The 23,059-nt window shown below is 48.1% G+C and overlaps 1 protein-coding gene across 1 annotated transcript in view; it reads left to right on the top strand.

The window, feature by feature from the left end:
• Positions 1-23,059, top strand: part of CNGA2 (cyclic nucleotide gated channel subunit alpha 2) — a 360,336-nt gene that overhangs the window by 272,385 nt on the left and 64,892 nt on the right. Inside the window, exons 4-5 of the mRNA XM_078685896.1 lie at positions 17,146-17,325; positions 22,597-22,704. Of these exons, the coding sequence (XP_078542022.1) occupies positions 17,146-17,325; positions 22,597-22,704 (288 nt within the window). The remainder of the gene's footprint in view (positions 1-17,145; positions 17,326-22,596; positions 22,705-23,059) is intronic.

Raw genomic sequence — 23,059 nt, 5'->3', positions numbered from 1 at the left:
TAGATAATTATATTACAGAGCATCATCTTAATACGTTCTCATCAGCCGCTTCAGTAGAAATGTCAAGGTGATCAATTAATTATGCCATCTTTAATGCTGTTTAAGTAGTCTTTGCTTATTATCCGTCACTGCCATGCTAGCTCACTGGCAAAGTCGGCGACCCTGCAATCTGTGCTGCAAACATTTTGATAAAGTAATCTCCCGATACATTTCTGTTGTCGGGTAGCTGATAAGTAGTCATTTATATGGAAACTCTTCCATTTTACAAGGCTCTGCACCTTCACGTGGGCCAAATATGTGTATAGTATTGTTATTATTATTAATGCCCTCCAGTACTCTGTCATTTACAAAACGTGGCCTAGTTCTAATTGTATCCTTTTGTTCATTTTTCGATGTTCTTTGAGTTTACTTTTACTGCTCTAGCTCTTGTTTTGTTTTTAACTTGCCTTTTGTCAGTGTTCCAGTTTGTGTTTGAGTACAATCCACTCAGTTGATGAGGTGAGCAATTTCTACAGCAGTAACCATTTGCTTGGCTTTAATCTCAACCAAGTTTGATTTACCTCTCTGAAACATTTCATATGAGTGAGATGTGCACCACTGCATCCAAGATGGGTCACGTTTAATGTACAAATGCAAGTTTATCCAATTTCGGACCGGTCATGCTTTACAATTTTCCTACATTTGGCAGTGACTTGCTGTGTTTTCACAGGCAGAGATCATGCAGGTTTTCAATGTTTTTCAGGTCTCCAGCATGAATGTATCTGTAAAATAAATGAAGCCAGAGACTTCCTGATGTTGGTGAAGTGCCTATAACCGTCCTCTCGTTACCAACTATTCTAAATGATCATGTCGTTTATTTCACTTGTGAAGCACATGACGATGCTGGGTGCAGAGTCTCGAGGATACAGTGTAGCATACTCTGTATGCAAAGGTATCCAACATCGCTGTCTTCCCAAGAGAGCACAAGTTGGAACATATTCTTTCTCTTACTGTATGACTTCTCAGTAATGGAGCTAGTGAGCACCATATTATGCAGCGATGTTTGACTAAATTATGGGGCACAAATAGGTAAATTACATGCACGAATGCAGCACATTTGGTCACAGTAGTACTTCATTACTTTGTCAACTATACACAAATTGGCACTGTCCTTGCATTTGCCTCATTATTAAGAATGCAACCCTTGAATAAATCAATCAACAAATGAAATTGTAAAATTATGCACCAGAAAATGGATTTTGTGGTAAGTGCTACAAATCCATAATTACGTGGAATACTCAGCAGCCTTAGAATCGCGTATCCCAGTGCCCCTGAATAAAGGCTTGTTAAAGTCCATGGATCTAGAAAATGTATAGAATATATTGCCAAATGTTGTTGGAAATCTTAAGCAGTAATATTTCCTTAGGTTGAAGGATATAAAGTGGCCTGAAACACCGGGCTAAAGTTATCACTTCGAGTCTGCAGAACAAGATAAGGTACTTGAATAACCTTTCCAGTCACTCCTAGCATTCCTCCTGTGAGCACATAATAACCTCTGTGTTGTTGGAAGTGCTAGGATCATGTCAACCATCATCCAGCTTAGCATTTCAGGTGTTTTAGAACAATGCTCACACTTAAGAATGAAGGAACGTGTTGGTTCTACAAAGTAACACTGGAAAATGTTTTTTCTACCAAATAGAGCAGTTTTCCGCAGTAAAGAACGCAATGCTATCTGAAACAATAATGCCTAGAAAGTAAGGAGGGGCAACATCGAGACCACGTGCCACCTGTCGCCCATTCTAAACTTCCATCAGCTGGAGACTGCTGTCCCGCAGACTTGCACCTCCCTCAGGGACTGCATTTCTGGGCATGGTGGGAGACGGGTGGGGGCTGAGGGGGAAGGGATTGATCCACACGTGACGGCCAGACACACACGTAGCCTCTCGTTTCGTGAATGGCGAGCTATCTTTAGCCTCCGACCAGAGTGATGTCATTTAATGGTCATGAAAACGCTAGCGGCAGCCAGACATGAAACCTACCGTAGTTGTGAGCCTTCACCCACCGCAGCAGGAGAGCGGGCATCGGCCGACAGGTAGATGGGCCTCACCGGCTCCAGAAGGGCCCCCTTTCCCCTCAAGGCCCCGCCCACCCCTCCCATCTCAGCGCACAGTATGGACGCGCCATTCAATGCTAGGCGGCAGCTCTGCGAGGGCTACCACCAAGGCCTGTTCTACCGCCAATCCGGTTTCCATGGGTCCGCTTTGTCTGTGCGGCAGACGGCCTCATGTCCTCATGTCTTTCGGGCTCCATTTTAATGTTTACCTTTTTTTAGACCACCCACCTTCCCCGGAAGTTCACGTTCTTGGTTCTCCATAATAAAGCATAACTGTTTAGCCTGGAAATACCGTGGGATCAGGGGAAGCTCCCTGCCTCCCTCCGATTTGGGTCAGATAAGTTGTTGTTGGTGAAGACGCAGATTCTTGCCTTTCCAGATGAACCAGTTAATGACGAGTTGTAGGTTACGGAGGATCGCTGGCAATGGGGTTAATGGTAGGGTCTGAAATATAAAAAGAATGCGCAGCAGCCCATAATTGTGAAGCACACGCTCGAGGGAAACAAAGTGTCTACACTGTAAATAAACCAAATATACATAGCTTCATGTTGTTAAATAACTAAAAAAACGAAGATATATGTGTTTGTTGTAGGAAAAATGGCCACATAAAATGCCGCAAAATTGCCGCTAAATTTCCATATTTGTGCCGCTAAATTTCCATTTTTTTGCCGCTAAATTTGCTAATCCATGCCGCTATATCCTGGGGGGTCTGTTTAGTAGCAAGCACTGGCTGTTAAACCCTTCAAACTACTGCAGGCAGACTGGTGTCACACGTGTGCTGCACGGGACAGACTGAGAGGACGTGCCGCTGTGATCTTATACAAGGTGGGTATGGAGACTTCAGTAGACACAGCATAAGTGACGAACTGTAGCAGATTAAATGGGGTATGTACCACAGCCCCTACATACAGCCTTCGGTGCTCTGGCAAGTGCCCCTGATATATGCCAGGAGGGGAGTGGAGGTGCAGTGAGAGCTACCAGGCACCAACATTGAGCAGAACTGGTGCGCTCAAACTTTTCAAGGAGTAGAGGTGTCTGCACTAAACTAGCAGCGAGTGTGAAGCGGGACTTGAGACTGCCCTGAGTCATCTGCATCCAGCATCTGGGGTGTCAGTGCAACGATTCCCCATGAGAAGTTCCCCCAGGCCTGGGATGTCTAGGTACCATCCGTGCTTGGGACTCTGATTGTCCTCCCCAAAGAGAGCCCTACCTCCTCCTATGCCGCACCGAAGGGGAATAGAAGCGGTCATGGAAGTGCACCAGAGAAAAGACATGATTTCTAAATCTGCCGCTTGGAGAGCTAACCAGACCCGAGACCCTGCATCTCCTCCGAGAACCCTCTTCACTGTACCTCAGGAGGGCTGCACGGATGACAACGCCCCAGTTACCCGCGGGTTCATGGAAACTCTTTCCTCACGGTGCGAGATGACATAGCAGCCCTTAAGCAGGTAGTAGCCTGTTCTCCACTACTTGTGTATTCACGCCAGCGACATGGGCTCTAACCACATAACTTGCTGACTCTGATGACCGGAGCAATTGTTCTCCCCAGTTTGGCTGTTCCCCCACTTACCCTATGCTCGCCACTCACTCCATTCTGCTGCCTCACCCACAAGGCAATAACCTGTCTTCTTGCTGATAGTGACACCACTCAACTCTGATGCCATGGTCAAGGTTCCTAGCTGTAAATATTTCAAATTAAATCCATTCCTGTGATCTGATGAGCTGTCTTGCACAGTTTGTTCAATGTTATATGTAGCGTGACAGGAAATGATCATTTGATTGCTCTGCTGTAATGCAATTGTTATGTTTTTAGTCTAAAGCAATTGCGCCAGCGAAGAGGGTGGTGTGTTTTTAATCTAATATGTTTACTACTGCTAACAGATGTTAGAAGACATTACTTTCCCCAAGCACTACCATACATGAATAAATGAGTACAAACAGCCTAACCACAAGTTCATTAAAAGAGCTGTAGTTGTAACATGACACCGTCACCCCCTCACATTTTAACCGTATGGAGGTATTTATTTTCATTCCTATAAAAGCAATCTACCTGATTGTGAGATCATTAAAAAATACAGCAACCCCTTAAGTGGTTCGGGCTCCCTCGCTGCGCTCACTCGTATTAATTACCGTGTCGCCAGCTGAAGATTGGCTAAAAGGTGTGTCACCAGCATGAAAAGTTTGGAACGCTGTGCTCTAGTCTGCATGAATGCAAACAATGATAGAAAAGTCGGCATTTATATTGAGCAGGCCGTTTTCTACAGTACACATAAATGTGTATCAATCAAATGATAGGATAAATCCCGACTATATATATATATATATATATATGAACAGCTACCTCCTCCAAAGAAAAAGGCCGTGACCCAAAGGGAGAAAATCAGGAGCACTTTATTGAACAACTGGCATAGGCGAATGCATTTCGGCATTAATCTGCCTTCCTCAGCGCCCCTCTCCAACTGCTCCTAGCGCTGCGAAGTGTAACCAGTCCTTCCCCTCTGTTGTTTTGAACTCTATGCTCCGCCCCTTGAATGTAGTCAGCAATCCCGTGCAGTCCCGCGTAGTGGAACTGCATATCCCACAATGCCCCAATGTTCAGCATAGTGGGACTGGATGCACGATGAATGGGGTAATATTACCAGAGCGAGTATCCGTGGGAGGCACAGCTGTCGGATTGGTTGGGAGGTAAGACAGGTGAAAACAACTCCGTGCCCCCTCGAGTCCCCCTTCTTTACCGCTGCTACCCTTCTGCTTGGAATCCTTCGCGGGGGTGAACACAGAAAACTGGATACCCAAATAGAGGATAGAATATCCCCTGCCGCTATCTCCGCCAAGCGTCGTGGTGGGTTCTGGAACGTATTGCTACCGCAATTCAGAAGAACATGCTCAGCCGAGCTTGCCAGGAAGTCCAGACCAACTTTTTGCTGCGGGGGTACACGTGAATGCGCATTGGCTAGCGCATGAATGTCTGAACAGCTACCTCCTCCAAAGAAAAAGGCCGTGACCCAAAGGGAGAAAATCAGGAGCACTTTATTGAACAACTGGCATAGGCGAATGCATTTCGGCATTAATCTGCCTTCCTCAGCGCCCCTCTCCAACTGCTCCTAGCGCTGCGAAGTGTAACCAGTCCTTCCCCTCTGTTGTTTTGAACTCTATGCTCCGCCCCTTGAATGTAGTCAGCAATCCCGTGCAGTCCCGCGTAGTGGAACTGCATATCCCACAATGCCCCAATGTTCAGCATAGTGGGACTGGATGCACGATGAATGGGGTAATATTACCAGAGCGAGTATCCGTGGGAGGCACAGCTGTCGGATTGTATATATATATATATATAAATGGAACTCTCACATCATCATTCGCCACCTCACTTTACACCACCGGCTAGCTACGAAACTGCTCCAACCCGAGTCCAGGGCCGGACTGGGAACCGAAATCGGCCCTGGCAAAGTGCTCAGCCGGCCCCCCCTCTACCCTGGGGTGCGACCGCACTCTTTGCCAGGGCCGGTTTTCGGCCGATTTTGTTACAGGGCCGTTTTTGCAGCTATGCTGCAAAAAACGGCCCTGTAACAAAACCGGCCCCCTGGGGCCCAAAACCGGCCCCCACCCATGCAGCCGACCGGGGGATTGCCCGGTGCCTACAACGGCCAGTCCGGGCCTGCCCGAGTCTCATGTTCACAAAATAAAACATTTTATTACTTTCCAAAGATAAAACTGCGGCTGAGCAAGACATACAAACCATCAGATGTATTTCTAGAAAAAGTCAACAGACCCTGCACTTCAAAAAAGTATTTAAAAAGCATTGCAGAGAATCACATCATTCACAAAGACAAAACCATGAAAGACATACAAGAAACTATCAACCATAGGAGAGGATGAGACATAACGTTTTCACTATGAAAACACCAAGTTCGTGTTGGTGGTTACAAACAAAAATATATTTTTGTGGGCTGTGCATTTCGTGGTATAATGGTGGTAACAAGAAGCCACAAAAGATCAAAACATTAATTAACTGTAACTCGGCACCTGCACGTATGAATAGAAAAAAGTGCACAGTACGATTTTCCTTAAAAAAGAATTTCAGAGCTTGTCTCCATTTTTCAGAAAGGATATATGAATCATATGGTAACGGTATGCTACAGGAAGGAAGTTTCGTTAAAAAAAAAAGATATTGTCTAAAAGATGTCGGAAAGAAAAAGTATTGACTAGCAAAATAAATTTAATTCATATTATCAAATTAACTTTAATAGAATTGCTGGGTTTGGACCAACATGAAAATCGCTATTTGTTTTCGCCTTATGCCTAGAAGAAATGAATATCTAGGGCCCCATTCATGAAGACTTTTATTCAACTAACTTCGTTAATTCCCAATCCTGATTTAGGGCCATATGTATCATGCAAATTCGCATTCGCAAAGGCCGAAATTCGTAGAATTTCGGCCTTTGCGAATGCGAATTTGCTAAATGAAATGTATAAAGCAAAACTGGTGGAAAATAAGGAATCGCACATTTTGCGATTCCTCAAATGCAATGTATGTAGCAAAAAAAAATAGCAAAATGACCTTAAAGAATCGCAAATTACCACCAATTTCTAGTTGGTGATAAGTTGCGAGATCCTTGAAAAATGCAAATGTTTGCATTTTTCAAAGTGCCATGTGACGCACATACATGCCACCCATGCATATTTCAGGTTGCAACAGGGTGTCCTTTGGACACCCCTGCACCCTTGAAATTATTCTCAATTTGCGATTAGCAAATTGTGAATCGCAAATTGAGAATAACTTCCCATTCATTCCTATGGGCCTCCTGGCCCATAGAAATGAAAGGGAAAGTATTCCTTAATTGCGATTCGCAATTTGCTAATCACAATTAAGGAATTCTAAGAAATCGCAAAAAAATGCGATTTTGTAAATACATACCCATTTGCGATTCTCAAATAGCGATTACTTAAAAATCGCTATTTGAGAATCGCAAAAGGGTATCTTGATACATATCGCCCTTAGTGATTAGTGGGGTTTTAAAGTGTCTTTACATATACAATTATTACACCGTTCTTTTTTGCCTTGTTTGTTTGTGCATTCAAATTTTCAGGGTGATCCATCCAGCAGAGGCCACGAAAACAGGGGGGCCCCAAAATGCAAAATCCCCAGGCATTTTCCACAGAATTTTAAAAAAGTACTACCATAAAAATTGCTGAATTACACCAAATTTGACAAGAACCTAAATCTTGGCTCGCAGATGGAGCTTTTTGTGATTTGGGGTAAATCCTTTCAGTCCTTTTTGAGAAATTATGGTATAAAAATATTTGTAGACCGAGATACTCCAGCGAGTCTTGTGGAGAGTGTCTTATTGGCCCAGTAAGGTTTTTTTTCTTTGGGCCATCTCGCTGACTCACGTTGGACCGCTGCCAAAACAAAAAAAAATGGCGGCCACCATATTTTTATTTAAATGGGGAGGGGTGACATGAGTAGAGCCCCTCTACCCCAGCCCACTTTGGGCCCTAGGGACCCCATCCCCTGGTGCCAAGTTTGTGAAAAGGGAAAAGGGCTATGCAGCTCCCCTACCCGAGCCTCTAAAGTCCCAAGGACCCCATTCCCCAATGCAAGTACTAAAATAAAGAGAAGGAGGCATGCAGCTCCACTACCAGAGCCTATTTGAGACCCGGTAGCCCCACACCCTGAGGATGAAATGTAAATGAAAGGGGAGGAAGTTACATGGTCCCCTCCCTAAGCCTTAGAAAGGCCCTTTGGACCCCATCTTCTAGGGTTGTTACTTTAATTAAAAGGGAGGGGGGCACACAGGGCTTCTTCCTGAGCTTTTAAAGGCCCCAGAGACCCCACCCACTGGGCAGGATCATTTATTGTGTACGGGGGAACCCACTCCTGGGACAAAATAGTTTCTCTGCCCGCACTAGCACGGGCAGGGAAACATGTGTTTGCTTCCATCTGGCAGGAGCAATTTTAAATCTCCCACCAAATGAGAGAGAACATTAAGGGCCTTGTTATTTGTTTGCCAAACCCATGTATGAATCGCCTGCCAGATCAGGAGCTTTCTTCTGTCTGGTGGGCGTTTTTTTGTGTTCATACGGTGGTGCCTACCAGCAAGTTGCCAATATGATTCACAATTGTGCATTAAAGAGCATAACTGAAGCACACATGTGATTTTTGTATTGTGCAGAAGTATCCGTTCACGGTAGTTTATAAATGGTTGCATAAATGGAGTTCAGAAATTCAGAAGATGTGAACAAATTATTGGTAGGGAATGTATTTCAATGATGTTCACATGATAAGAATTTGGTACGTGTAGGAGATTACTGTCTTTTGTGTGGTTTCCCCCCAGAGTTTTGCCATAACTGTTTTGCTGAATTTAGAACTCGTTGTACTTTACTCCTGTTAAACAGAAGACCCTGTGCTCCTCCTTTAAACATAGTTAAATTGGTGTACACCTAAGTAACTTATTTAACGTGCCTATAAATCCCAAGTATATGCTATAGAAAATCTACCAAGGGCCTAAAAGGTAAACGACACAGGTGGACTGCAGCACTTATTGTGCCATCCACAGAGTGTACCTGGAAAACATGGCTTCAGACCTACAATGTGTAGCCTGACAGCAGCAACCTAAAATCCTGTTGTCAAACCTGTCAAATAGCCCTGTTTGACAGGTGGGAAATACTGCTTTTAAACATTAATAAGTCACCCCTAAATACATGTTATTGACCTTATTTAAAAATGGAACACGTGAGAAATTAAAATTGCCATGTTCTTTCAGTGACTGAGCCTAAAATCGTTTCTTACTGGTATGGCTGTAGCTGAATCCCAGAAAGTCCAGATTATAAACTTGATCCTGTAACTTTTGACGGGAACCGGTTACAAAACGTCATTCAGAGACTATTTTTAATATTTATGAAAAGCTCAATACAGTGGTGAAGTCAGATATGAATAAATATTTAGGGGGGGCGTGGCCAACCAGGCAGCGAGATGGCCGCTCTGTGAGTGAGCTCCGCCGGCTACAAATAGAAATCCTTCATAATCCTTCTCCATGCCCTAGTAGTGCCTGGTTCTAATCGGTAGCGGAAGCAGAGCTACTCCTCCGACCTAAATTTGGGGCGCACTGATCACCGACGAGCGTAGCTGCAGCCTTTCACGAACTGGTCGGGCTGTGCGACGCAGGAGACCCGCTGCTGCGGAGCCCGCTCCGGGCGCCGCTTCCCACTGCAGACCGATGATCGGCAGGCCTTCGGGGGCCCTGGGAGAGGCGGAGTGCGTACCCCGGTGACTTTGCGCTACTCTCTTCGGAAGCCACCGGTGAGTCGCTGCTGAGCTGCTGCGGGGATCCGCACCTGTAATCTCCCCGTTGGTTCGTGAGACTTGACACTGGGCTCTCGGGCGCAGACGGAGGGGTCGTGCCCGAGGTGCGCCCGCCATTTTGCTCGCGAGATTGGCGCCGGAGAGTCGCACGGCTGCTGGGGCCTGAGCCTGCTCCCGTTACCTGGCGGTGGGTCGGTGGGGAGCGAGCCTGCGGGAGAGAGCGACTTGCAGATACAGCCCCCTAACCTGGCACACAACACTCCCGACTGCTGGTTTGTGCCCGCGTAGCTGAACGGAGCTACTCCTATCTGCGGCAGTGCCCGAATACCTGTGGCTGCTCGTTGCCTGGCGGGGTGCCCCTGCTCGGCGCTTTACTACTTGCAGCCGTTGGGCTGCTCTGGCGCGCACAAGACTGGTTGTTACCGACATTTTGAGAGCTAGGGTACACTCGCCTGGGCCCGGACTTCAGCTTGGCTCCCCCCTGTCTGCCCGTGCAGTGCTGTGGACTGGACAAGCGCGCGACGACGTGAAGGCTTGGCTGGGCTGTATGCACAACGCCCTTGTGTACATCTGGAACTGGTGAGCTGCCCTGCTTGTCGCTGTGCGTGATACCACGAGGCCCTCTCTACTGTGTGACATCACACGCGCCATACTGTTAGCTTCTAGATGGGGGGGAAAAACGACGCGAGGCAGCCAAAGATCAATTTTGAACAAAAGCGCCACAACAGGCAAAATGTGGCGGATCAGGACGCGGACGAGTCCTCGTCACAGGGTGCTACTGCGGACGTGGACTTTGGGGCACTGATGATGGAAGTCAGGTCGAGCCTGAAAAGCATTGACACTAAATTGGATGCAATGTCCTCGCAATTGGAATCGGTTAAAACCAAAGTGGATGCACATGAAACAAGACTAGACTGCTTGGAAAACAGGCAAACTGAGTGCTGCGAATTCCAACAACAAACCAAACAGCACATAACTAATATTGAGAAGGAATTGGAGTCCCTGCGAGCCAAGACAGACGATTTGGAGGCGCGCTCCAGGAGATCGAATATTCGCATCACGGGAATTCCTGAGACGGCGAACACTGGCAAGATGGAGGTGTTTGTGGCGGACCTCCTGCATGAACTCTTCGACCCGCACCTCTCACAGGTATTCACGGTTGAAAGAGCGCATAGATCTCTTGGGAAGGTACCACCGCTGGGCACACCGCCCCGTCCCATTCTTGCTAAACTACTGAATTTTCAGGACAGGGACCTCATCCTACGCCTCGCTAGGGAGAAGGGTAAAATCACGCATAAAGGGAACAACATCTCCTTTTACCCTGACTTTACCCCCCTGGTCCAAGCGGCTCGGAGGGAATTCCTGCCAGCTAAGAAAATACTGATGCAAGCTGGTATCCAATACTCTCTCTTGTATCCAGCTAAACTTAAGGTAGTCCATGAGCACACCACACACTTCTTTACAGATGCGAAATCTGCGCTAAAGTTTGCAAAACACATTGGCGGACCTGGGGCGAGACGTAAGTCGCCGAGGCTGGAAAATGACTCTGACCGGCTTAGTGATAATGATTAATATGTTGGCGATGAATGAACTGTGTCGCTATCTATTTCCTTACTTCATGTTTTGCTTCACTGATCAAGTCCCCCCCGCACATTCTATTGCTATGCGTGCCTTACTTGGGGATGGGGGTGGGATCCGGGATGTTGCCCTGTTCCACAGGTGAAACTGCTGGTGCGCACAAAGTTTCTTATGTTCTGCTGATGGGTCGTGAGACGGCCCTGTGTTGGGATGACCGTTTGGGTCATGGAGAATTTACTTTGAATGTAGCCACCCTGTGTAAGCAGGGGGTGTAAGCCAGGAGCACCACGCCCCCATGGGGTGTCTCCCACTGTTCGTGTTTCTAGTTTGTCGACACGATATGGGTGTCTGTCAGTGGGCTTTGTCACAACCTGATTGGGGGGTTGGTGAGGGAGGGGGGTGGCGGGGGGGTTGAATTGTTTGCTGATTGTTAGAAGTTGGTGCGATAGAGGATACTGTCCGGCAGCTGAAATACTCAAATTGGGCCGGGGCGTTTGGAGGGGCTGAAGCGGGTATCGGGCTGGCACTTGTTGTTCTAAACGAAATGCGCCATGGGGAGTGTTAAGCTGTGGACTTGGAACATTAGGGGTCTGGGGGACCATAGGAAAGCCAGATTGATGCATGGTATGCTTGCTAGACATAATGTAGACATATGTTTTTTGCAGGAGACTCATGTTAACTCCACTCCTTCGACTAGATTGAAGCACTCGAGGTGGTCACAGGTGTACTCTGCGATTTATTCCAACTACGCTAGGGGTGTAGCAATACTCATCCGCAGAGGCCTGGACTGGCAAGAACACGACATTATATTGGATGGGGAGGGCAGATATGTAATTGCGCATGGAACACTACAAGGCAGATCACTAATACTTGCGGCCATTTATGGCCCGAATGTGGATGATCCGGAGTTTTTTAGAACTGTCTGGGCCCGGATCATGCTATTAGATTGTTCGCACATTGTCCTAGGGGGAGATTTTGATGTTACACTTAATGATGATTTAGATCGCAGGGGCGCGGGCAGGCCTACACACACTGGAGCTCGACAGACGATTCTAGATGTGATGGAGGAGGGACTGTTGTCGGACGTGTGGAGGGCTAGGCATCCAGTGGACGCGGTGGGGACATGCATAACAAGCCATCATGCGGCCTGGTCCCGCCTGGATTATTGGCTGGTGTCGCCTGTCGTGGCATCGTGGACGCTGGAAGCGACCATACAGGCCAGATCTCTCTCTGACCATGCCCCCTGCATGCTGGAATTGAGGATACCCGGGTCCCCAAAAGAGCGTTTTCCTGGCGCCTGCCCCCCCCATGCAATCACTGACACTGTTTTCACTGAAGAAATTAGAACAGATATTGTGAACTATTTTGAAGAAAATGAGGGTTCGGCATCCACTGTAGCTACAGTGTGGGACGCATTTAAGGCAGTCATTCGTGGCCAATGTATTGCTAGACAAGCCGGGGTGTTACGGGCTATACGTCTAACTCTGACTCAACTTGAATTGGAGCTGAGGGAGCTGGACCTGGCATTCTGCCGGGATCCTTTTCCGGAGATGGCAGGTCAAATGAAAACCAAACTGCTTGCCTTTAATGAGGAGGCACAACGGGAGGTTGCCTTCCTGGGGAAGCAGGCAGAGGCCCGTAGGTACGGGGAGGGGGACAGACCGAGCAGGACCCTGGCGCGACTGATTGCTCCTCGCACGCACTCGCACTACATACACTCTGTCAAGAATGGCGAGGGAGAGATGGTTGTAGGCCAGGAAGCTGTACTAAACACATTTGCTGAGTTTTACAAGTCCCTATACACCACTAGACAACCCACGGTCCCTGATTCCCTGGAGAGTTTCCTAGACTCCATTGCCATCGTTTGGTTTAATGATTTTCACCGCCAATATATGGATGTCCCAATCACTGTTCAGGATATAGCTCAGGTGATTAAAAGCATGCCTGCGAGCAAAGCCCCAGGCCCGGATGGCCTGACTACGGCCTTTTACAAGACATACGCCGAGGAATTGGCCCCCAAACTCCACTCAGTTTTTGTTGAGGCTCTGGAGATGCCTGAGTCGATGCGCGAAGCTTTAATTATAACCCTGCTCAAACCAGATAAAGACTGCCAGGCCCTCGACTCCTACAGACCCCTCTCCTTAATCAATGTTGATGCGAAGATATATGCTAAAATTATTGCGGACAGGCTACAGCCTTTGTTACCGATGGTGGCACTCCCAGATCAATCGGGCTTTATACCTGGCCGAGCGACGTCTCATAACCTCAGGACGATATTTTCCGTTCTGCACTACTTGCATCCCTCTATACAGGCCGCAGTCGTTTTTCTGGACGCTACCAAAGCGTTTGATTCGCTTGAATGGCCCTACCTCTTTAGGATTTTGGGTAGGATGGGTTTCAGTCCACTCTTCATAAATCTGATTAGGTTGCTGTACGTTGCACCCAGAGCACGAGTAAGCGTTAATGGGCTTATATCCCAGCCATTTGCCATAGCCCATGGGACCAGACAGGGCTGTCTTTTATCCCCGTTACTATTTGCGATAGCAATGGAGCCCCTTGCTGCTCGAATTCGACAACATCATACAGCAAGAGGGATAGGATTCAGTTCGCGGAGCCTGCTGATATCCCTGTATGCGGATGATGTCACGCTGTATGTCCTCAATCCTGCTGTAAACCTAAACCCCCTGTTGCGTGAATTTGTTCGCTTTGAGGGCTTAGCTGGGGTATCGATTAACTGGTCCAAGTCTGTAGTTTTTCCTCTAACCGATGCCACGCAAGAGTCGTCCTCTGACTACCCACTGCGCTGGGAATTGGACGCAGTAAAATACCTGGGGGTTTGGATAAGCCGTGATTTACAGGAGCTGTGGTCTCTGAATTTTGGCAGGGCAGTAGACTGGCTGGAGGGAAAGGTGGAAATATGGAACAAACTCCCCCTTTCGCTGGTCGCGAGGATAGCTCTGGCGAAAATGGTGGTCCTCCCCAAATTTCTCTATTTATTTGTCAATATTCCCATACCATTGACGGCACACTTTCATGCACGGGTGCGGTCGCTATTGCTGGCACTTGTGTGGGCTGGTGGCCAGGCGAGGACGTCTTGGGCGTTGCTCACGCTTCCGCTGCGGCAGGGCGGCTTGGGAGCTCCTGACATGAAACTACACTCATTATGTGCGCAGGCGCAGTTCTTGCACTTTTGGGCTTTTCCCACTCCCTACCAGCCGCATGTTGCGGTGGAGCTGGCTGCGGCGGCCCCATCCCCTCTGAACGTGGCGATTTATGGCAAGGTGTCTCGCTCATCAAAAGATGTAGACACGGTGGAAATGCTTCGCTGGACGTGGCGCGAATTGCGGAACAGGGCGAGACTCCCCCTACTGTATGCGCCAGCCATTCCGCTGCGAGGCAATCCTATGATACCCTGCTTGCGCGATGGTGGTGGCACCATTACGCTTCGGGGGCAAACCTTACGCACTTTTGCCGACCTCTACCCTGATGGCACCTTTCGGGACCTAGGGTTGCGCGAGGAGGGACATCCTGAGTCGTTTTCTGACCTATTTCGGTATCATTCACTTAAGGCGTCCTGTAGGGCACTGTGGCCCTAGTTCCCCGAAGAGCCGCCGCAGCTCCTAGCTCTTCAGAACTTACTTTCGAAACCCTCCCCAAAGAAGCTTGTGTCCCGATTGTACACCTGTATGCAGGATCAATCCCCCATCACTGTGCCTTCTTCAATGCAGGCCTGGAATGCGGACCTGGAGGAGCCCCTGACGGAGGAGCAGTGGGAGTTCTCCTGCAGGCAACTTACGGCGTTCTCACCCAATTACAGGCTAAGATTAGTACACTTCAAGTTTCTGCACAGATACTATCGCACGCCGCTATCACTCCACCGCATGGGTCTTAGAGAGGATTCTGCGTGTTGGAAATGCGGCTGCGAGAATGCCTCTTTTATACATGTGGCATGGAGCTGCCCTAAATTGGAGGAGTATTGGCTGGACACTTTCACTGCTATTAATCAGATACTTCACAGGACAGATACACCGTCCCTGCTCCTGGGGCTGCTGGGTTGGGTTCATGACACATTGCCCAAACACAGAAAGTTACATGCGCTACTGCTCCTTTATGCCAAGAGACAGGTGGCGGTGCACTGGGGTCGACGTGCATTGCCTACATTTCCTGGATGGGTTAGAGATGTGACGTACGGCAACACACAGCTTGAACGCTACTGGGAAACGATGCCTACCGCTTCCCGACCTAGAGACATCTGGGAGCCCTTCACGCAGTGGACGCGGGAGCGCGCAACCTCCCCTGACTCTGTACAATCGATACCAGGAGCGATATCTGATGATATGGGTTGATCCCACTTTGTCCTGTACTTGTATTCTACTGTGGTGATGTGCCCTGGGGCGTGGCTGCATTCCATGTGAGCGCTCTAGATGTGAGGGGGTTCTGCGTGTGGCTTTGCGCCTGTGCATATGCAAGTTCTGTTATGTCTCTCCCGGAGTCTGTGCCCCCTCCCCCCGGCACGTGTAGACTCCTCCCATTCTTTCACGCTGACATGGTCCCCTTGGCTAGCATGATTTCTGCTGATGCCTGTGTGTTCCCTCTGTAACGCCTTGCCCAGAGACATTGATCCTTACTTACAATTGACCTTCTGCCCGTTTGTGGCTTTTTTCCTCTGCACCAGAGTTGGGTTCTGTTGTTGTGTTTTGGGGAAGGGGGGGCGGGGGGGGGAAGAAGGAAAACAAAAAAAATGGCTGGTAGACATTGCTTGATTTGAAATGTTTGTTTTCTGCTTCTAGAGCATATACATTTATACTGTCGATCCATTTTCCTTTCCACACCAATGGTGCGCTGCATGTCTATCGACCAGAAAATTGTAAGCAATATCGATTTATTACTGTTACATATGCTCACTGTCGGTGTACCCGGGATGCTACTGCTGATACTTCAATGCATACTGTCTGGTACGACACATCACTTATGATGCCATATGATTTGATAGCGGCCAGCCTCAGGGATGTCGGCGTGACGCTGTGTAACTACACTATGTTTTCAATAAATACTTTACACCAAAAAAAAAAAAAAAAATAACGCCAATAATACACCCAACATGTTGTTCATGACATTCCACATTCTAGGCTTCACTTTGGTCTTTGCAACTATATTAAGGTCTAGTAATTTTTTAGACTTTTGCCCCGATTCATCTATAGGTGGTTCTTGTCCCTTACAGCATCATCATAAAGTCACACTTTAGTGAATCTATGGTGACAGATATTTGTTATAGGAATAATTCTATGGATCCCTGTCAGTGTTTTTGATCGTTCTAATTTTTTAGCTTAATTAACATGTTCTCTTTATTTGAAAAAATATATATATATATTTAGGAAGAGTACATTTTATAAGGTCACCTTTTGAGGGGTAAAAACCACGCATAGAGCAGGGACAATAGCCTGAGTGTGGGCAGGTGTTTTTCTTCCCCCCCAGGCAGAAAGGCCAGTTGGGGTGGGCCCAGTAACTTGATTAACTACAAAGGAGTCTGTCCTCTACCAAGTAAATGTTAGGGGACACTTGGAGAGGACCAGCCTTTGCCCACTAGTCAGACTAGCACCACACCCAGTCAGAGGAGAGCTAGTCCCACAAAAGTTTTTCAGTGACTACAGAGGGGTTTGCTCTTTACTCTGGCTTAGCTCTGGGTGGGTACACAGGTTCTGCACCAGAGGAGAAGGGTTTCCTCATCTTAGATTTTAGGAGTAAGTGGCACTGTGGGATTGTTGGCAGTAGGAAGTAGGTAGTGTTGCAGATGGGTTACACCTAGGGACTTTTATCCCAATGGTTAGGGAAGAGCTAGGTGTCACCCCCACCCACCACCCACTAGCTGTGAATGTCGGTCCCCAAGGCACCCTCCCAAAAACACTCTATGGACCTGCAGAAGAACAGAAGAGAAGTGGACCCTGCTTGCTGTGGCCTGAGAGGATCCACTAATGACTAGCCATTCTCCTTCTGGTTCACAGGACCCTAGAATTTGAGGGTCCGTGAGCTTACCTCCTGTGTGAACACCTGTGTGGCTACCACAGTAAAGGTGGCTGAATGCCAGTAACAATATATGTGATCAATGTGCATTACTACATTAATGTATGTTTGTATATTTCACCACCAAAGTCTGTTTCACATTCTCCTACAGGATTGTGCGCTTGGTGGTGGTTCTCAGGGAATGGGCACACAAGAGCCTGCAGGACCAGGAGCAAAGGCCTGACTCCTTTCTTGATCGGTTTCGAGGGCCAGAGTTGCAGCCTGCAGCTAGCCGAGTGAGCAACACCCAACCTGACCAGGAAAATGCTGACGGAAAGAAAAAGAAAAAGAAGTAATACTCATATTAATTAATTATTAAACCTACTGTAAGCAAAAGCTCTGTTTAATACACATAGTGTAAAGAATGAAATAACATACTTTCCAATGATCCTTGGTGTAAATGAACGGACAATAAAGTTCAGATATGTCTCTATCTGCTTCTTTCTCTGTCTCTCCCTATCAGCCTTTCTCTTTTTCTTTGCATATATGTGTCGTTTTGAGTCTGTCTTTCTCTCTCTCTCTCCATTTCTGTCTGTCTCTCTCTGTCTGTCTCTAGGTATCTGTATCTATCTGTTTCTGTTTATATGTGTCTATATGTCTCTGTCTCTGCCTGTAACTTTATCTGCATGTTTATCTATTTCGATTTATCTGTCTCTATTTGTCTGTTTCCATCTCCATCTGTCTCTATCTCTATATTTTTGTATTACCTCCGCCTGGCTGTGCCACTACCTGTCTCTGTCTATCTCCATCTGTCTCTATCTGCCTCTATATTTCTGCGTTTACATGTCGGTCTCTATATCTCTCTGAATCAATCTAATTTTATCTGTTTGTCTCTCTCTCTCTTTGTCTCTAACTATGCATTTCTATCTGTATCTAACTCTGTTTTTCCCTTCTGTCTGCATCTTTCTCTAGTTGTCTTTATCTATCTCTATCTGAATCTTTATCTGTCAGTCTCTGTTTTTACTTGTCTGTCTCTTTCTCTCTCTATCTCCCCATATCTCTACCTGCCTCCGACTATATGCGCCTGTCTCTATCTGTCTCAATACTATCTGCTTCTATCTCTGTTTATATCTCTCGACCTCTCTATCTGTGCCCCTCTCTGTCTGTTCGTATCTGTCTCTGTCACTAGCGCAAATAATCTATCTGCCTCTATGATTCTGTTTTATTCTCTGTTTCTATCTATCTGTCTCTATGTCGCCCTGTCTCTTTCAGCCTCTACCTTACTATCCGGTTCTCTCTATCTCTCAGTTATCCCTCTTTTTTGTCTCTGTCTCTTTTCTACCTAACTATCTGTCTCTAGCGCTGTCTCATTTTGCCTTCTGTCTCTATCTCTGTCTCCTCTAACTCCATCTGTCTTGCTTTAGTTGTCTCTCTAGATCTATGGCTCAAGCTATCTCTCAGTATCTGTCTATCTGTCTGGCTATATTTGTAACTACCTGCCTCTTTCTATCTCTCTCTGTCTGCATCTCCATCTATTTCTCTGTCCATGTCTGGCTTTAACCGTCTCTATCTCTCTGCCTCTAACCGCATCTATATGATTTTATTTATATTATAGCATCTGTCTCTGTCTGTTGCTGTCAGTCTATCATTATTTCAATCTGCCTCTATCTCCATCTATCCGTCTCTGTCACAGTCTATTACTATCTGTCTCTACTTGTAAGATTTTCTGACTGCCTGTACGGCTAATTAGCTCTCCTTCTATTTGTTTCTCTCTGTCTCTACCTCTGCCTGACTCTTCCTGCAACTATCTGTCTATCTATCTAAATATTTAAACGCTGATAGCTACCATCGCAATTAGCTTTTCCTGTTTCGTTGTGGTTTTTTCTCGTGTAGGGCTAGGGGGTGGTGTATTGTCCACTTTTATATTCTTCTTTTCCCTAGGGGGTTTCTCCATCCAAATTTCATTTTGCCACTTTATCTCCCTCTTCCTTAGAGACTTTATCTTTTTCTTCACAATTGTTTGCAATAAGGCTCTTCAGCTCTTTTCTTCCATGTATTGATATTGCCCTATGCTCCTCATCCATTTCTGTAGGAAAAACATATGTTTTCATTTTTCTGAAATTCAGTTATTAGTAATACATATTTATAAATATATGTTATAAATGATTCATATTCTAATAATAGAACACGGCAGCTTCATATAGAGCCTATACTGTACTCCTGGAAATTTAGTCTAAGCATTGCTATGCAAAGTTTTGGGAAAAGCTGGCACTGAAAGGTAAACCTTTAAAAAAAATTCCACTGATATTGGAGTCTGTGCATCACACCTAGTTTTTAGGTCTCGCCTGTCGATGCGCATGCGCATCGAGCAAGCGAGACTATGGGGGCTTATCCACTCTTTGTCCAACTTGCAAGGAATCGTGGCGATTCCTTGCAGTGCCCGTGACTTTTAAGCTCAATGCGCATGTGCATTGAGCTTAAAAGCGCGTGCACATGCCCCCAGCCGCCTGCCTTGCCTACTCTCCCGCCCCCTCACTTCTTGATTGCACGGCCGCTAGGCCGTGCCTCCCCTACTCCTCCTCCTACTCTCCTCCCCTCGCTGTCTGTTCCCGCACTCCTCCCACACCCCCGCTCCGCCCCCTCCCCTGCCTGCCGCGTCGCATTTCTCGAAACTGGTGAGTCTATGTCTGTGACAGGAGGAGCCACGTCGTCTGTGTGTCTTTGTACCCACAGGTGTCCAGAAGTTTGGCCATGTTGTTTTTATGTCCTCGGAACCAAGGCCTGCTTCGATTCAGAGATGCTCGCGCCTGCCTTGCCTACTCTCCCGCCCCCTCACTTCTTGATTGCACGGCCGCTAGGCCGTGCCTCCCCTACTCCTCCTCCTACTCTCCTCCCCTCGCCGTCTGTTCCAGCACTCCTCCCACACCCCCGCTCCGCCCCCTCCCCTGCCTGCCGCGTCGCATTTCTCGAAACTGGTGAGTCTATGTCTGTGACAGGAGGAGCCACGTCGTCTGTGTGTCTTTGTACCCACAGGTGTCCAGAAGTTTGGCCATGTTGTTTTTATGTCCTCGGAACCAAGGCCTGCTTCGATTCAGAGATGCTCGCGCCTGCCTTGCCTACTCTCCCGCCCCCTCACTTCTTGATTGCACGGCCGCTAGGCCGTGCCTCCCCTACTCCTCCTCCTACTCTCCTCCCCTCGCCGTCTGTTCCCGCACTCCTCCCACACCCCCGCTCCGCCCCCTCCCCTGCCTGCCGCGTCGCATTTCTCGAAACTGGTGAGTCTATGTCTGTGACAGGAGGAGCCACGTCGTCTGTGTGTCTTTGTACCCACAGGTGTCCAGAAGTTTGGCCATGTTGTTTTTATGTCCTCGGAACCAAGGCCTGCTTCGATTCAGAGATGCTCGCGCCTGCCTTGCCTACTCTACCGCCCCCTCACTTCTTGATTGCACGGCCGCTAGGCCGTGCCTCCCCTACTCCTCCTCCTACTCTCCTCCCCTCGCCGTCTGTTCCCGCACTCCTCCCACACCCCCGCTCCGCCCCCTCCCCTGCCTGCCGCGTCGCATTTCTCGAAACTGGTGAGTCTATGTCTGTGACAGGAGGAGCCACGTCGTCTGTGTGTCTTTGTACCCACAGGTGTCCAGAAGTTTGGCCATGTTGTTTTTATGTCCTCGGAACCAAGGCCTGCTTCGATTCAGAGATGCTCGATCCCAAGTGTTTCTTCGGAGCCAATGCGGGGTTAAAGTTTGTTTGGTAGGGCTGTGACGTACCGTGGCACGGGGGGGAAAGTGTTTGCAAGATTTTCTTGGCACGTGAGTGAGCGCAACACTTCAAAGTCAGTCACATCAGCAGATGTTACGGGCACCCGGAGCTCACAGCCACTCTCTCTGCCCGCCCGCTCTCCACTCCATCAGGCAGCCAGCTTCAGGAGAGCAATCTGCGGGGTGCCGCCATTTTGTATAGGGTAAAGGCTCAGGCGCCAGCATCTGAAAGTTATATTTAAACAGCCCCCTCTCGCAGCAATTGTGTACTTGCAATGTGTAGATCTGGCGCTCGAGGCAGCGCGGTCCGCCAGCCCCAGGCACCTTTGCGTGCTTTGGTTCGTTCTCCGCAGTTTCCCACAGCTGCGGCCTTCAGTCTCGCTTTCCGCCTCGGGCTCGATTTTAGCAGCGAGATAATGGTGCTCGGCTGCGGCTGGTTCAGTGTCTCCCAATCGGGTCCCACCTTCCTCCGGATCTCGCCCAGCGGGACACTTTTCGCTCCGTTGTTTTTCGTTCGTGTGGCCACCAAAGCTTACCCCACCGTGTAGAGTGAACAGCACGCCAGTTACAGCTTGTATTGCAGGATAAATTAAGAGGATTAATCCCCCGGTCGGCGGAGCTCGCTCACATGGCGGCCAGCTCGCAGCTCGGCTAGCCACGCCCCCCCAATGAATCACCAAACTTAGTGGAGAATGAATCAAAATAGAGTGGGACATCACAAGAAAAACACACTCACACTCACGCAACGTCACACACCCGAAGCCTCACACCCCCTCACTCACACTCACCCTCACACCCCCTAACCCGCACACCGCCTAACGCTCACACCCCCTAACGCTCACACCCCCTAACGCTCACACCCCCTAACAATCACCCCCTAACCCTCACCCCCTCACTCTCACCCCACACCCTCACCCCCTCACCCCTCACCCCCTCACCCTCACTCCCTCACCCTCACCCCCCCACCCTCACCCTCCACCCTCACTCACCCTCAACCCCTCACCCTCACACCCTCAACCCTTCACCCTCAACCTCTCACTCACCCTCACTCACCCTCAACACCTCAGCCTCACCCTCACTCACCCTCACCCTCACTCACCCTCAACCCCTCACACTCACTCACCCTCACCCACCCTCAACTCCTCACCCTCACTCACCCTCAACTCCTCACCCTCACTCACCCTCACTCACCCTCACCCACACTCACCCTCCCTCAACCCCTCACCCTCACTCACCCTCAACCCCTCACCCTCAAACCTTCACCCTCAACCCCTCACTCACCCTCACTCTCACTCACCCTCACTCAGCCTCAACTACTCTCACTCACCCTCAACCCCTCACCCTAACTCACCCTCACCCTCACTCACCCTCAACACCTCACCCTCAACCTCAACCCCTCACCCTCACTCACCCTCACTCACCCTCACTCACCCTCACTCTCACTCACTCTCACTCACCCTCAACCCCTCACCCTCACTCACCCTCACTCACCCTCAACCCCTCACCCTCACTCACCCTCACCCACCCTCACCCTCACTCACCCTCACACCCTCACACAGTGCAATAGGTCTCAGACCATTTCAGTTAGAGCTTTAAGAAATGTTTATGGCTTTTTTTATTTGTAATTCTTTAGCATTGGCTACAGGAAACAAAAATGCTAAACATTTACAAAAAAAAACCATAAACAATTCTAAAAGCACTAACTCTAATGGTGCGAGACCTATTGCATTTCCAATGCTTGTTCTATTTGTCTCAAGAAGTATAATCATTAAAATAAAAGCACGTGACGTCATGATGAATAGATGAATGGACAGGCGCATTTCCGGGTCGCTTTTGTTAACTCAGCATATATTTTATTTCCACAGAAAAAAACGGGAAGTGTTTGTGGTGGACCCTTCGGGGAAATGGTATTATCGCTGGCTCCTCGTGATTGCTCTGCCCGTTCTGTATAACTGGTGCCTGCTTGTGGCCAGGTAAGTGTAAATCCATCTGAAGGCCTTCTTTGTCTTGTATTGCGGTTGCCGAGGAAAAATCATACACCACATCCTAAAGTAAAGGAATCCAATTCGCCAAGAGCATTCTACACACGTGTGCCATGCACCCAAAAAAGCATAAAGTACACCTGTCTACATTACGCATATTCCAAAATGTATGCATTGCATATGTGTTCCCTACACAATTTCTACGTGGCTATGGAAAAGTGGACGCACTCAATTGCGTTTCAGAGGAGTAGATAATGCCATTAAATGGTAAACAACCTTTACAACGCAACTTTTACATCGCAGAGCCTTTACAACGCAACCATTACAACGCAAACTATTACAACGC

This window comes from Lissotriton helveticus, chromosome 4_1 (genome assembly GCF_964261635.1).
Source record: "Lissotriton helveticus chromosome 4_1, aLisHel1.1, whole genome shotgun sequence".
NCBI lineage: Eukaryota > Metazoa > Chordata > Amphibia > Caudata > Salamandridae > Lissotriton > Lissotriton helveticus.
This window is presented reverse-complemented; position numbering and strand designations above follow the sequence as displayed.